General features: G+C 41.3%; 1 protein-coding gene across 5 annotated transcripts; it reads left to right on the plus strand.

The window, feature by feature from the left end:
• The first annotated feature begins 555 nt into the window (after positions 1-555).
• rab11fip5b (RAB11 family interacting protein 5b (class I)) lies at positions 556-13,232 on the plus strand. 5 transcript variants are annotated; one of them, XM_011479884.4, is made up of 7 exons: positions 556-1,356; positions 3,887-4,416; positions 6,326-6,727; positions 6,815-6,923; positions 7,354-9,576; positions 10,473-10,608; positions 12,217-13,232. In XM_011479884.4, exons 1-7 carry the CDS (start codon positions 977-979, stop codon positions 12,475-12,477), a joined length of 4,041 nt encoding a protein of 1,346 aa, XP_011478186.1. In that variant the 5' UTR covers positions 556-976; the 3' UTR covers positions 12,478-13,232. The 5 variants fall into 5 exon arrangements, with proteins under 5 accessions (XP_011478186.1, XP_011478185.1, XP_078809657.1 ...); XM_011479883.4 differs by having other exon boundaries at positions 6,326-6,923; XM_078953531.1 differs by lacking the exon at positions 7,354-9,576.
• Positions 13,233-16,012: the final 2,780 nt, after the last annotated feature.

Raw genomic sequence — 16,012 nt, forward strand, 5'->3', positions numbered from 1 at the left:
ATCAAGAATGCATGTCTGAATGTGATTTTCAGCATGTTCAATGTTTATGGCAATGTCAGGTCTGCGCGCGAGGGACTTTAGGAATCATTCATAATTGTGCCATTAAACTGAGTTACCACAAAAGTAACAGAAAAGCTACCACATACATCAGGTTAAATGTCTGTGTATTAGAAATAAAATTTGTTTTCTTAAAATATGGTTTATTACTGCAAACATACCAGGACATTTAGTGGACTTCAAACTTCATTTATGTATGTTCATGTATGTATGTATGTATGTATGTATGTATGTATGTATGTATGTATGTATGTATGTATGTATGTATGTATGTATGTATGTATGTATGTATGTATGTATGTATGTATGTATGTATGTATGTATGTATGTATGTATGTATGTATGTATGTATGTATGTATGTATGTTTTTATATGATTCTGTTGTATCTTTTTGTGACAGCAGTCCTTAAAACTTAATCTAGTTTTATTTTTATAATTCTGTTTTCTGTTTTTGTGGCTGAAGTCCTTCGCCGCTGTGTGTGCGCTCGCCTCGCCCGCAGATGACGGCGCAGCTCTGCGCGCCTCTGCAGGAGCGAACAAAGCTGCGGCATCTCCTCCCGCTGTCTGCGGGCCTCTGTCTGCGTGGAGGAAGAGGAGGAGGAGGAGGAGGGCGGGAAGGGGGTAGCGGATTTTGGACGGTGCCGCTCTTCCTCCCTCCTCGGCTCCTTTCTGCTCGCCTAACGTTGTTTGCACTAATTGGATCCGGACCGGACAGCGGGCAGAGGCCGAGCCCGTGAGGGGGAAAGTGACCTTCAGTAAACCTGGTGACGCTTGTTGTTGTCCGGATTTTGGGCAGTTTCTGCGCGTGCTGTTGCGCAGCGCGGACACTGACGCAGCAAGAAGAAGGGGATGGTCAACTGATCGGGCGCATCCATAGGTGAACGTGCGCACAAAGGCGCATCCGTGTGCGCAGCGCAAGATGATGTCGCTGATAGATCTTGACGATGACCAGAGATGGGTGCCCACGCACGTGAATGTCACCGTTCTCCGCGCGCGGGGACTGCGCACCAAGGGCAAGCACGGCAGCCGCTACCTCTACACCATCATCCAGCTGGGGAAGGAGAAGTACACCACCGGGCTGGTGGAGAAGGCGGAGGTGCCCGTGTGGAATGAGGAGTGCTGCTTCGAGCTGCTCCCCGGAGTGCTGGAGGACGGGGGCTGCAGCGCGTATCCTCCGGGGAGCGGGAACCTGGTCGTCACGGTCATGCACCGGGTGCTCATCGGCCTGGACGTCTTCCTGGGTCAAACCATCATCCCTCTCGACAGGACCTTTCAGGACGGAGTCTGTCCCAGAGAAGAGTAGGTCTGCTTAATGTCTCCCGGAAAGTGGTGCGTCATGCTGCTGCGTGTTTTGGGAGCTTTGTGCTCCACAGCTTTGATGGAGCGTCTACATTCAAGCCACACAATGTCACAGATTATCAAGGCCCACAGTTACATCTGACCCCCCCAGCTTGATGACAGACTACACACTTCCAATAAGGGTTCCTATGATGCACCAAATCCTAATTTGAACCAGAAAGTCATCTTTCTTTCATGACCTTTGGCTTAAATGTTTTGCATCCTCCCAGCTGTAGCACAAAGCTGTCAAACAGGCGCATTTTTACTGTAATTCTTAATTTCACAGCTGATAATTTACAAGCAGGTCCCTCTTAAATACTACATGTATAAACGTGTTAGTTTTTTTACAGCTTGCATATTTTTGGAGGTTTGTTGCCACAAAAAAAAGATGAATTATTCAGTCAATTCATTTTTCTCATAAATGTCTTCATCCTTCTTTCAATTCAAGCATCAGAGTTTGTCAAACATTAACTTATATTTCTAATTCCTTTGACTTTTTTTTGTATAAGTGCATTTTTTTTAGGATTGTGGTTCTTTCCGTTTCACATTTGGCTGCCCAACTTGAAACATGGTCCACAAATCTAAACATAAACGGTTCAACAAACTTTGTAACAATATGAGACGGTCCAATTCTTTTACCTAAATAGATACACTCTACATATTTATTATTCGTTTGTCATTTAAAACTATAAATTGACTTTTAACAGAGAATTTCTTAATTCTTACAGGCACTTTTTTATTTTAATCAACAAAACATTCAAACCGGACATTTTGTGTCTTCCAGACTGTTTTGTTATTCGTGGTTGAAAAAAAGTTGTATTAATTTGAAGTACTCATATGTTTAGAGCAACAACACACATCTTTCACTGTGGTTCACCTGCGGCCAATTGGAATTGACCCCACTTGCTAGAAGCTATCTTGTGATTGGACATCTATTAGTTACATCACATGTACATAAAAATGCAAAGACAGCATTTTTTTAATGGATTTTATACCTTTAATACCAACATGATCTTGTTTATGTGGTTTTCAACCGATAGTGCCATAACTCGTACTACTAGATCAATTTTTCGATACGTATCGGCATCCTTTATATAAACATGTTTTAGTACTTCATATTTTTATTTTTCAGGTTTCTTATTTTGCATTTAGTAGCTCTAAATCAGGTATGTCCAAAGTCTGGCCTATGTGCCAAATGTGGCCGTTATTCAAATTTCTACCAGCCCGGCAAGATGCTGTCATAAAATCAGTAGTGTGGCCCCCAGCACTTTCTAAAAACTCTGTGTTTCTTGATTGGCTACATTTGGTCATAACCCACTTTCTAGCCCATTTCTAAAATGTTGACTGTAAACAAAATGAACACATTTGTTTCTCTGATCAAAACCAGTGTTTTGTACTTCTGAATAAGATAAATATTTGTGTGTCCCCCCCCCCCTGTTTACATGATTTATATTTTGAAGTTTACAGTGAACATTTAATAAGAATATGATGTAATATTTCACGTGAACCCAAAGTTAATCTTGATAAAAAGCTTTTTTGAGACAAACTTTCTTCATTTTATTTCTTGTCTTCAAATACAAAATTCACAGTTTTATTTGGATTTAATGGTATTTTGCCATCACCAAATCTGGTTCTCTTTGTAAAAATGTGGACACCCCCCAGAAACATCCTTATTTTTTTTCCTCTAAAGATGCTTTGTCACATAAGTCACATATTGTTTTATTTTGGAGTTGAACAATAAAATGAAACAGATTCCTTTAACTTTTTTTCTTTTTTAGGAATTATTAAAAAAAAAAAAAATAACAATGTTCACACCTTGTTGTTTGCCAGTGGCTCCATAAAAGAGACATGTAGGGTCCAGAAACGTTTTGTTTGTGAGAGACAGGAGCACATATTCTACCATTTAAAGGTTTAGACACACGTTTGTGTCCAAACTATAAAGGCGCCTTTTTTGCAGACTTCATGAATGCTTCATGAAGTCAAGGCTTCATTTGCTATTATAAACAGAATAAAACCCTCACAAAGAGGTCATGTTGTGTCTGATTGGTAGAATCCTCTCTGCATTGATGGGTGACATAACTGGACTCACCATGTGGAAAAGTGAAAGGGGAGTGAAACAATTCCACACATCTGGCTCTGATTACGGATCCTCCGCCCTCTTTGCTCAGTGAACTTCTGCTGTTAGTTTCTGCGGTGGACTTTCAGGACCTTTCAGGTCACAGGGCGGATTTCATTGGCTCGCCCCTCATATATGTCTCCATGTCTTTGTTTGAACATGTACACAGGTGTGTGGGAGTGGAGGAATCCAGGCTGAGATTTCCTGCTGTGGGATTTCAGAAATTTTGTTTCCAGATTATGTAATGTGACGAAAGTCCAGCCAAAAGGAGTGTTTTCTTGTTGTTTTGGAGCTGCAATCAAACGCACCTAACATGTGCACGTCATATGTATTTTATCATGCACATGCTCATGGATTTACTTTTTTTCTCTGCAGATGGTTTAAGCTGAATTCCAAGGCAGGGAGGAAGGATAAGGAGCGTGGCGAGCTTCAGCTCACCGTCCAGTTCACTCGCAACAACATGACAGCCAGCATGTTTGATCTCACCATAAAGGACAAACCCCGGTCTGCATTCGGCAAGCTCAAGGACCGTGTCACTGGCAAGAAGAGAGGGGACATGGAGTCTTCCTCAGCCATCGTGCCGGGCCGCTACGCAGCCTTGTCGGGGTCGCTTGGGCCGCCCTTTGGAGAGGAGGGTGGGGGACCGACAGAGTCACAGGATTCAGACATAACCGAGGAGAAGAGGAACAAGATGAAGGATTTTTTCAAAGGGAGGCTAAGAAAGTCGTCAGACACCAGGTCATGCTCGTCCTTGGCCTCAGAGACCAGTATGTCTTCCATGACCAGTGATAACCTCGGCCCCCCACCCAGTCTGGGTCTGCTGTCCGACCCCCCCAGCTCTCCCATCTACACGAGCAAAGTGAGAGTCAACCCCCAGTATGGAGACGCAGATTTAGCCAAGAAAGGTGAGAGATTGCGTGGACACACCGGCATGATTGAGATGTTGACCAACCATCACCTGCATGAAGAGAAGGAGGCTGTTTGGCTTGTCATCATAAAACAATTCCATATGAAATAAGTTCAAATTGCTCTTTCAACACTAAACATTATTTAAAAGAAATAATTCTGTAACAATTTGATAAAAAAAAGGAAAGATAACGTCTCATTATCACATTGAAACAACATTTTTGGACAAAGTTAAAATATGCTTCATGCAGGGAAGAAGCTTGTCATTACTTCTGAGATTTTTAATGCCATTCATCCTGCTGAATCCCTTTTGGGGTTGTGGGGTTGCTGGAGCCTATCCCACATACTGTTAGCAGTAAATCTAAGTCACAGACTGAAGCCTTCATCTCTGCTGGTCTGTTAATATAATCTCTGGATTTTAAACCGCTATCATTTTCAAAAGTCGACACTGCTGGGCAGACATTCTTAATATTTTTCTTTTGTTCAAAGGATCAGGGCAGCCAATCAAGACGTATTTCAGTTTCTTGTTAGTTAAAGAGCACATAGACACCCTGTTTCTATCTTCCCTGGTAATTTCAGCCAGAGGTGGAAACTGATGAAGGGGAAACGTAAACAATCAGCAGTAGTACACAACATTTACCACACTCCAAACAAGTCAACACGCAGCTGTACTCACTGTCACTATTTTTGCCATTTTAAGAAGAGACAATAACCCCGGCCCCCAACACAAATGCACATTGTGATAGTAATCCCCATACCATGACAGCGCCACCAACAACCAGAGCAAAAGGAAACAGAAAAAAAATCAATGTTTTTGTGTTTTTTACATCCTATTGTGACCCAAATACTTGGAGTATGCACCAATAATCAAGACCCATCAGATTAACTGATAGCAGCTGTGGAACAGAGGTAGAGCGGTTAACCTCTGATAGGAAAATCAAGGTTTGGTTCCCACCTTGCCCATCAAAGTGTCCTTGGGCAATACCATTGGCTATATGGACCATGTCACACAGACACTATGTACATTGACACTATGTACATTTGGCGCATATTGTACAGATAGAAAGTGGTCATACGTAAACATGTGTGAAGGTTGTAGTTTTCACATGAAATTTTCACAGATTTATGTGGAATGAACCATGTTAAAACCACAGAAGTACGAATAAACCACACAAAGAACACATAAACCAACGCAAAAGTCAAATCTGGCCAATAATTTGTGCATCACAAGAGTAATTTTAACATGATACGTATGCCGTATACGCGATATGTAAAAGTTAAACATCGGTTGCAGATGTGTGAAACGTCCATTAGACATACGTGGAACAGTTGTGGAATGCCACGAATTTGTATACGCATCTCGCAAAAATCATGCACAATCGTGTAAGATACGTAATAATTCAGTATAAACTACGTAAAATACGCACAAAATGCGGGATTCTCAATCGATCATAGACTTTGAACAGCTCAAAACCGAATTCATGTCAAGCCCCATCAGCCAAAAATCTCCACGGACATCTACGCTTATTGATGAATGACGAACGCAAGAAACATTTATGAATCACGTATATCACAAATGTACCATGAAAGACAGAAATTTGGTATGTGATGATAATTTTATACATGACACATAATTTCATACGAAAATGTGCAAAATGTACAGAACGTAGTGGCTGTGTGACATGGCCTTGTACCAGAACTGGATGGGGAAATTCCTCCCCCCTGGTGTTCCTCATAAGAAGTACGTACTGGCTCCAAGATGGCACAATTCCTTAGACGTCTGATAGCACTGGGATCAGACTGTGAATGGGACTGTGAATGAATCTTCAAAGTTCAAAAAGGAAACTTAGTTTGTAATCTACTGACTGTGTGAAACTGAAAGTTTTGTTGTTCTTGTTCTTCCAACAGTCCTTACAAGTCAGCACACCACCAAGGTTCTGACACACAAACGAGCCTTCAGCGATGAAGTGGGAATGATCACAACAGCCTCTCTTCCACCAAATGCTGCAGTGGAGACTCTCAAAGGTCAAACCATGACTCAGTCCAAGTCTTCGCTGTGTATAAATGGAAGCCACGTCTACGACTCAGAGCCATCCACTCCAAAAAGCTCTGGTCCGCTCCCGACCAAGCTGGTTCTTCTGGAAAAATACTCACCGCTCTCCCGCTCCCTGCAGAATCTCACTAAGAGAGGGGAGGACAAAGGCTCCTTTGGAGAAAGCAGACGATGGTCCTTCGACAAGTTTAAGAAGGAGGAGAAAGAAGAAGAGAAGACCGCTCAGCCTTCCTCCATCCTTCAGGAGGCGTCGGCAGGTGGGCGCCCCATGCAAGCGGCCACGCCAATTGTCTCTGCTTCCATTTTATCTGACAAAGGGAGGAAACTCCGATTTTTCTCGTCAGGTAGAAGTGACTCTCTCCCAGCTAAGACAGACACGAATCAGACCGGTTCTGCAGCTGAGGGGAGGCTCAGAGGCTGGTTCGGCGCTGGTGACTCCCAGAACAAACCAAGGTGAGTCCAGATGACTTTGCAGGTTATGAGGACTGGTGTGCAGCTGGATGTCCAGGGCTTTTTCATTTTTCTCCATTTTACAACCATACTGTCATCTTTTCAAGAAATTTTCTCCACAAGTATTCTTGTGGACCCATTTCTGCCAAAGGTTTGCTAAGACATGAACTCAGCAGGATAGCTGACAGTGCAGATGAGGCTTTAGCAAATACAATGCATCAGTTTTTGGTTTTCTCTGCTTTGCTTGATTATTTTGCAAATGAGCTTTCTTTTTTGGTTTCATTTGTGTTTCCATTACGTTTTCCTTTTTCTACTGATGCTTTGAAGTCATTTTAGAAATGTTCTGTTCTGTTTATCTACAATAAAGTTCCTCGTTTAGTTAAATGGCACACTCAGAACTAAGAGGACTGTTGTGCCCTATTTTCCTTCACAGGCTGGAAGTTTCTCCTAATGTAGAAAGCAGCTCAGATGCACCCATTCCTGCCCCTCCTTGCTCCCCTGCACCTCCTCAGTGCTCCTCACCCCCTGCATCCTCCTCCCGCCATGCCTCACCCGACAAATGCGGTGACATTAACCTCTTCACCCCCTCTCCTTCGCCTTGCTCCCCCCCCCTCTCACCTTCGAACCCTTTCTTCCAACATATGCAGCGCAACCCCTTCTTTGAGGCTCTTATAGCCGAAGAGTTGCAGACGTCACCTACTTTTGGGTCGCGCACCTATTCCGGCTTATCCCGCTTCCTTGACGCCGCTGGCCCGGCCCAGTGCGGAGCAGCCGGCGGCGCTTCGGAAGTTAGCTCTTCAAAAGTGGCTTCCATAAAACGGGAGCGCCCAAGGTCGGTCTCTAGGCAGGGATCACTGCCTGCTTTACACAAGGCAGTCCTCCCCGAGTCCCCCAACCACTCTGCCTCCCGCTCCACACTAGACAGTGCAGTAGAGTGGGAGGAGTCTTTTGATGCCTTTGCTTCCAGCAGGCTTAACATTCCTACAGACAGTGTTCCTTCAAAACAACAAAAAAACATCCCGCCCTCATGCAAAACAAGTTCAGTTAATAACAACATTGATGCACAAGAACTGAGAGCAGTAAACGAGGAGCCGCCTCCTTTACCCCCAAGGCGACTTTTAAGGACTCCAGTGAATGAGATTTTCTCTGACGGCTGGCTGCATAGAGGCCAGGAACTGGCTGTCCATAAGGAAGCCTACCTCCTCTCTCAGACTGGAGCAGCCTCCCTGCAACACGGCAAAGACGGCGAATGCAAGCAAAGCAGGACATCTCCAGACGCTCATACAAGCAGCGAGGTGTCCGACTCCCTCAGCGCCCCCTCTCACACAAACGCCAGCTCGCCTGGATTCACCCCTGAAGAGCAGTTCAGGAAGTTCAAGTACAAACCTCTGGAAGATGACAGTCATTGCTGGGCAGGGACGCTGTATGAGCAAGACTTGTTTGGACACGTGTTCAGAGGAAAATATAGTCAGGCCATGATTGAGCAGGACCTTTTCTCAATGAACGCAGAAGGAATTGCTGGAAATAAGATCAAATCTAACCCTCTGGACTGTGAGGTACCCGTTTGTGAGTTGACCAGCAAGTCATGTATCACTACTTCCAAAGCGCCAGATAGTTCTAGCACTAATGAACAGGAGATAGTAGATTTGGATCTACGTAAAGCCACATGCCTTAACACCAATATGTATTATTCATTAACTACGGGAGATCTGAACATGAATGTGAACAATTCAGACTTTGATTTTATTGACTCTGACAGATCTTCTCAATCAGGTGTAGCTGAAATAGAAAAAAATAAAATTTCAGGTGAGACTGTTACATTGACAGATTCACAGGTGTCCGTTTACAAGAACAGAACTGAGAACATTTACACTCTGAAGGAAACCTACATACCCACCACAAACTCTTCTTTTGAAATAACTGCATCTTCAAATGAACTGCAATCACCAACAATTTGCCGAGACAACCATCAACACCATGAGACCAACACTGCACCATGTGGTCACTGCAGGGTAAACGGTAAAGGGGTCGACTCATTAAAGTCCACAACTCCATTTGATGTTAAGATGGACTGCAAAGAACACGAAAAACTTAATGAATTTAACAGAACCCATAAAGACTGTGACGACAACGGGAACCTGCAACACGAGTCAGCCAAACCGAACCAGAGCCAATCATTTTCAGGTGTTGCTAGCGCAAGAATCAGACCAAAAGGAACGTCCCGACAAAACAGTAACGACAGCCCAAGAAGCCAAAGCAAAAACGGGGACAGACACCTTGAGCAGTTCTTGTCTCTCGTTCAAAACACTTCAGAAATTGGCGAAGACCACCATAGATCGGAAAAACCATCTGAGATAAGCTTTGAAGACCTTCACGCACACGTGGCACCCAACTGCAGAACCCCCGTCAAGTCAAAGATTGAAAAATCTTTGACGCAGCATGAACATTGTTCTTCCAACACCCCTTCTGCACTCTGTTTGTTAGCTGATACCTCAATCTGCTCCCCAAAACCTCCTTCGAGTGCGGGGTCCATTTCTGGGGGTCCCCACACCTCCTCTAACTCCCCCGCCACCGACCAGCCCCCGATCCATGCACGCCACTCACCTCCACCTGAGGAGACACAGCCTGCTTGTAATCTTCCCCTCCAACAGAGCAGGTGAGAGTCCTCACACTCCGACATGACTGCGCAGGTTGTGATCTATCAAACACTAGTTTATATCATTTCTGTGTTTTGCTTTTTTGTTGCGGTGTTGATTTATTTTCTGCTGCGCTGGCTCCCTTATCTGATAGATTGAATTGTCTGCTTCACATCCAACGTGGTTGGATGAATGCTAGCTTCTCTTCACCTTTTATGTTGTTCATCCCATGTTGCTTGTTGGCTTTGGAGATTTAGTTGTTTTTCTTTAGTTTGCCACTCTCAAACCTTCCCAATGAAAGTCTTTTTAATGGAGGAAGTTGTCACTAGATTCAAACCTTTTCAAAATAAAAGTAACGGATATGGTTACATTCATGGGGAAAGAAAGGGAGGAGTAACATTTACTTATTAAAGAGGCCTAAAAAAGCTTTGAAAGCCAGATTTCTAGCAGGAGTTCTAGGATTCATTACTGTTTATCATAAAAATGTGACTTCACTCTAATGTGAAGCTGTAGACCAGTGCTGTCCAAACCTGGTCCTCAAAATCTACCACCAAGCTAGTTTTCCCTCCATTAACTTCTTGCTGCTGATTACCTGGATCAGATGTGTTCAGTTAATCAAAATGTGGAAATCCCTTCTTCAGCTAATCAGCAACAAAAAGGTATAGGGAGAGCTGGTAAACATGTGGGGTGGTAGATCTGCAGGACCAAGGTTGGCCAGCCCTGCTGTAGACTGTATTTGCTATTTTCTTGATGACTGTTATTGCTTTTTAGAGTCAGAAGTTGTTGATGTTATTTATTAAGGCATGTGTTCTAGTACTGATTGAAATATATGTTATTGTCTGAAGGAAATTGCTCCTAGTGTTTACAATAAAAGTCAAACAGAAATAATTCTTGTGCTGACCTTTCCATTTTGCAGGCCCCACCCCGTGAAACCTTTAACATCCACCCAATCGGAAAAGAAAGAGAATCGCTCAGTTCTTGAGAAGCTCAGGTCTACCATCGCTCCAGGACGGTCCACCCAGCAAACCTCAGCAGAACCCGAGAACAGTCAGGTATCGTTCGACAAACACAGCTTTCCACCAAAGAAATTTCTAATTTTATTTTTGTCAAATTAATTGTGAGTGTTAAAGAATGACTAATTCCATGAAAGGACTAGAGTCCCCCTGTATGAATCACATGAGAAGGCAGCTGCTCCATGAAGACTCATTGTTGAAATAAGGTCACTTCCTTCACTGGGGAGTAATGATTGCATAAAATAATCCTGTCCTGGTACCGTCATGATCTAAAAAAATATATGTTTAGCTTGAAATGCACATATCCGCAAGTTTACCGTACACAGACTTTTCATTCAAAGGGGTTGCTTGAATGCATGTTGCCAAGGGCGATAGGAACGTAGCTTGATGGCTACCTGATCTGTCCCCACATGCGTGGAAATCCTCATAATACCGTGCAGTGTTGAGATTATTATAGTCATGTGTCGTTGACATGAAAATGTTTAAATGACCCAGACAGTTGTAAAGGACACAAAGCTGTTGAGAAATGCTCCCCGGAGCTAATTTTTTTTTATTTTAATGAATGAGTTTTACAATTATACCAAACTAAGAAGAAATGCATGAATTACAGGAGCTAATCCAATTCAAATGGCTTAACTGTTGCAATGTTGGCGACAAGAGGACGTGACGTAGGATTCGTGCTGGTGCGGGACCAATCAGGTAGCGACACTGCTGTTAGCATGCCACAAAGTTTCCTTAGTTGCGGCTTTCCCACCATTAAGCTAAAACAGATGCTGCACACTGACTAAACAAGTACGAGAAACATTTTGTCTGAGCAAGAGGTTTCCTTCACCAACTGACTTGTTCTACTAAAGCATCAAATCTCTCTTTTTAATTACTGAAATGCAACTCAGTTTTTTGAGGATTTTACCTTTTAACTGGTATTTTTTGGTTGAATTTTTTCTCTATTTTTTTTTTATAAAATCCTATGAAAAATACTAATTCCATGTCATTTAATTAAATAATCTCTTTTCTAAAAAAAATACTTTTGCGTTGTTTGTTAACGTTTTTGAAGAATTTCAAAGAGATTTCATCGGAAAGGAATACCCTTAGCAAAAATTTTTAGTTATGAAGTATATTTGAGGATAGCAAGTATACAAGGTTGGATGTACTTGTAGAGAAGTAGGTTTACAACTGAACACTTTTTCTGATTAAATTGGAACATTTTAAGTTTACAAAATAAAGAAAGTTTATAAAAAGAAAACTTGAGGTATATTGCCTCACTTATAGTATAGACTAAGTAAACTTGTAGTACTCTTAAATGGACTTTTTGCTAAGGGTGCGTTTACTCCCTGTTTCATGGGTTATGGTTTCTCACATATCTGTCATTTCAATGTCTTAAAAATATTGTTAGTTTAGAAAATATTTTTCTTTGTTTCATAAAGTTTCATAAAAAGTCTGATGGTTTAAAATTAGATGCAGGGTAAATAGATAATTCGATTTTTGTTTAAAAGCAGAAATGTGACAGAACAGGTCTTTGAAAATATTTTCATCATAGATGTGTCTGGTCTGTTTGTGGTCCCACGGGGAAAAATAAAACATCCGTTCTCAGCAGTAAGGAACTTTCAAATCCTTTCAACTCATCTGCTGCTTCCTCTTCTGTCACAGGCGGAGATGCTGGAAAGAGTGACCCACTACCAACACCTGACCAACATGGAGCTGATCTCCCTGCTGCTGCAGCAGGAGATGGACATGCAGAAGCAGCAGGTGGCTTCAGACCAGCAGGGGGCGCAACTGGAGAAGTGTGAGGCTGAGCTGAAAAAGGTCAAAGCGCAGGTTCGAGACCTGGAGGACTACATTGACAATCTGCTTCTGAGAATCATAGAGCAAACGCCCACTCTGCTTCAAGTGCGCGCACGACACAAGTGAGAGCAGTGCTGGCGTGCACGGAAACTGTTTATGAGCGACGCTCGTTGTTCCTGAGGCAGAGGAGATGTTCCACAGGTCCTGAGAGGTTCTCACAATCATCCAGGTTTTCTCACCACTAATACTGCCCTGTTGATGTAGACGAGCCATTCCTCACCATGCATGCAGGTTGGGCAAACATGAAAAAAAAAAGCATAGCAGCCTGATTTTGATAGAACGCTTCCAGAAAAGCAGACTGGAAACGTTGGACATCTTGATTGTAGAATAAATTTAAATAGTCTGCTTTAAGCTATACCTGCTTTCACACGCTTAGGTTAAAAAATGAAACATTTTGGGACTAAAAAAAGCAAGATTTGACCAGCTCCAGCTTTAAAAACAGTAATCTTTGAAAAATAAGCTTTTATTGATCCTCTGAGTTTTCAGTATTTAGAAAAACAGCAATTTATGAGAAACTGCCCTGTAATGTCACAGATAACTATGACTTTGATGAATGACTGGGAAATATCTGTTTTATGAGTCATTAGTTCTAGGTGATGTTTTTTTTCTCTCTCACTCTTTTTTAGATTTTATGGTACCCCTCCTTTAAAATTCAGGATTTACCTCTAGAAAAAAATGATGCAGTAAGAAGTTAAATTATGATCACACTTCTGATCCAGTCATTTTGTCATAATGTAATCTAGCACCACTGTAGTACTACCGTAGCATCCTGCAATGCTTTACATGACCGCAGTACTGTAATAAAAAGAAGCGCACACAAACCTCACAGATTATTCATCCTTTTTTTCATTTGTGATGGATGTTTAACGTCTCCTGCTTCATTTGATGATGCTGATCAATTCTCAGACAAACTGCAGAGCGCGGCTGTCATTCTCATGCACTTAGTGTTTTCGACCATAGGAAGTCCTGCGGCGGCAATAACCATGTCTCTCCACCAGAGTGCAGCCCTGACTGAGCAGTTTTGTCTCTGCTGCTTCAGCATCACTCCTTTGTGCTGACTTTCACTCTGCAGCTAATAGAAAAGTCTTCCTGAACCATTTGCTTTGAACAGTGATTTGTTCACATTGTGCAAAGCAGTTGTCCACACATTATGTATCCGAGGTAAAATATTGTAAAGTCGTACACAATCCTCCTTTTTCACTTTTTGGGAATACATGAAGCCCTTTCTAAAAGAAAAATAAAAGTAAAAGAAAAAGAATGAAGCCCTTTTGCCAAGAGTTTGTCCTCCCCTTTCATCCATTATGCAATAAAAATGGCTTTCAATTAAAAAGAGTTTAAAAGATCATTAACACAATGTGGTTTAAGCATCGTAGTGATGTAGTTTATGCAACTTTTGGAAGGATTTGCTTATTTTTGGTTGAGTTTTATTGGTCAGGTTCAGTCACTTTCTGTTTACACTTTTCACGCACAAATCTGCTCCTGTTTGTGCTGATTACCTCCAGTAAATGTAAATGTCTGGCTTCCAGGTAATTTCTTGTTTCCCTTACATGTCCTCAATCTTACGTTTATCATGTTTAATTTACTGCTTTTATTTCTTTCTAGGTTCTCCTTGCAACCCTGTTCTCATGCATTTTGGGTTCACTAACATCAATTTGTGAAAATTTTAGAATTGTATTTCTACAGCTTAAAATTCTTTGTTTTGTTTTCTCAAGTCTAAATGATTCTAAAAGAACAATGCATTTTGATTTTTAAATCAGTTTTACATGTTTTTAGACTTGATCTTACTTAAGTCTCATAAATATCAAGCCTTCATTTCTGAAAAACAAGTATTAAACTTTAAATAGTCTACACTCAGTATACTCATCAGTGCGAACACTAAAAAACTTTTTAAATCTGGGACTTTACCTGTCGTAGCAACAAGAAAAGTGCTTCTTCCTTCCTGCGTTTTGAGCAAAATTTAACTTTTTTCAGTTTGTCTGGCTGCATTGATAACCAATGTTTATCTCCATCGGTTAAAGGAGTAGCAGGGGTGAGGGCGGGGCTATTTGTGTGTGTTGGGGGGGGGGGGGGGGGGGGGCTCTATTATCTATATTAATTTACTTGTTTTATCCTATTTATTCTGGTGTACAGCACTTTGTGTTACCTGGTATGAAAAGTGCAACATGAATAAAGATTTATTTATTTTGATTTAATTAAACTTTGCACCCATGTATTTAATTTATGGCAATTTAACTTATGGATTATTACAGTTAATTTTAGACCTGGGATTTGAAAGTGCGCATTTTAAAACAGTTCAAAAAACAGGATTTAAATAGTTTGAATAAGCTTCAGTGCAGCTCAGAGGTTTTAACGTGATGTCAACAGAAAACATTAGAAAAATAGAACATAGGTTCATCTCCATAGAAGAAAGACTTTAAGCCTGAATTTTGCTCTTATTACAGACAAAACAAATTTCCATGGTCAAGCTAGTGAATCAAACATACAAAGGCTGTGTAGAGCCAAAAATGAGCCCATATCATGACTCCATCACCATTGTGCTTTACAATGTGTAACTTGTTAAGGACACTAGTCCTTAACAAGTGTATGATTCCTTTTTAACAAAGTTCTGCTGTGATGTTTAATAAATGCACTTTCATCTCAGACATTCAAAATATAAAACCAAACAGTGTAAATGCGTCTTGTTGCACAATTTGCTAACACTGTAGGTATGACTCAAGAAACGCACATTTGGTAGAATTGGTAATGATGTTCAGCACAAATAAAACGAGCGTCAGAGTGAGGTGTTGGATGAAAGCCAACAACCCCATATGCACTAATTTACAGTTCATTTACATGCCTGATTATAAATGCGAGGTCCCCATCTGCAAAAGATGACATCATGATCTTTATAAGGAGAGGGAAGAAGTCAAAGGATGAAAGCTGTTGAAGAAAAATCACAGACTGGTGTTTGCAGTGACAATTTGGTTAAAAACTGTCATTCTGTGTGTTGAAATTACTGTGGAATCAGAGAAAATAATAGATTAAAAACGAAATATTCAACTAACAAAATGTATCTTTGAACTGTATTCAAGCAAATACTAATTGCTTCTGTCATAAATGGAAATTTAAATGCATAAATAATGAAGGATAAAACCAAAATGAATATTTTATAATCCGTCATTGGGAATGATCTATTAAACATTTGCCTGCAGAAAACTATCTCCTGCAATCACAGGTACAGTATAATACATTATCTGTTATTTCTACAAGTGATCAGAGCTGTTTTTCTGTAATTCAGCATCTGTTAGTCTGCATGCTGCCTGAAATGTTTGTAATACTTTGCCCTGGAACTATTGAACGAGTACCCCAATCGGTTACCAGGGGCAAGTGTAACATTCCAAAATGTAAAACTCAATTGGGTAGGTCTTCCCTCTAATGTGTGGCCATGAATCAGTGGAACGCCCCCTTCACATTTAATTCATCTTGTGTACAAATTCCCATACATTCTCATGCTAATGAAAGCGCTGGTTAATGAATAAGCAAGCTTGCACACATTACTAAATTAAGAGATTAGGTGTGGTAGTAATACTTATTTGTTGGAATGGTTGTGATTGACAGTTAA

This window comes from Oryzias latipes, chromosome 10 (genome assembly GCF_053564925.1).
Source record: "Oryzias latipes strain Hd-rR chromosome 10, Olatipes_Hd-rR_3.1".
NCBI lineage: Eukaryota > Metazoa > Chordata > Actinopteri > Beloniformes > Adrianichthyidae > Oryzias > Oryzias latipes.

Coding starts and splice junctions, on each gene's coding strand:
- rab11fip5b (XM_011479883.4), top strand. CDS start 977: ATGATGTCGCTGATAGATCTTGACGATGACCAGAGATGGGTGCCCACG. Junction 6,924..7,353: donor GACTCCCAGAACAAACCAAG/GTGAGTCCAGAT, acceptor TTTCCTTCACAG/GCTGGAAGTTTCTCCTAATG. Junction 10,609..12,216: donor CAGAACCCGAGAACAGTCAG/GTATCGTTCGAC, acceptor CTTCTGTCACAG/GCGGAGATGCTGGAAAGAGT.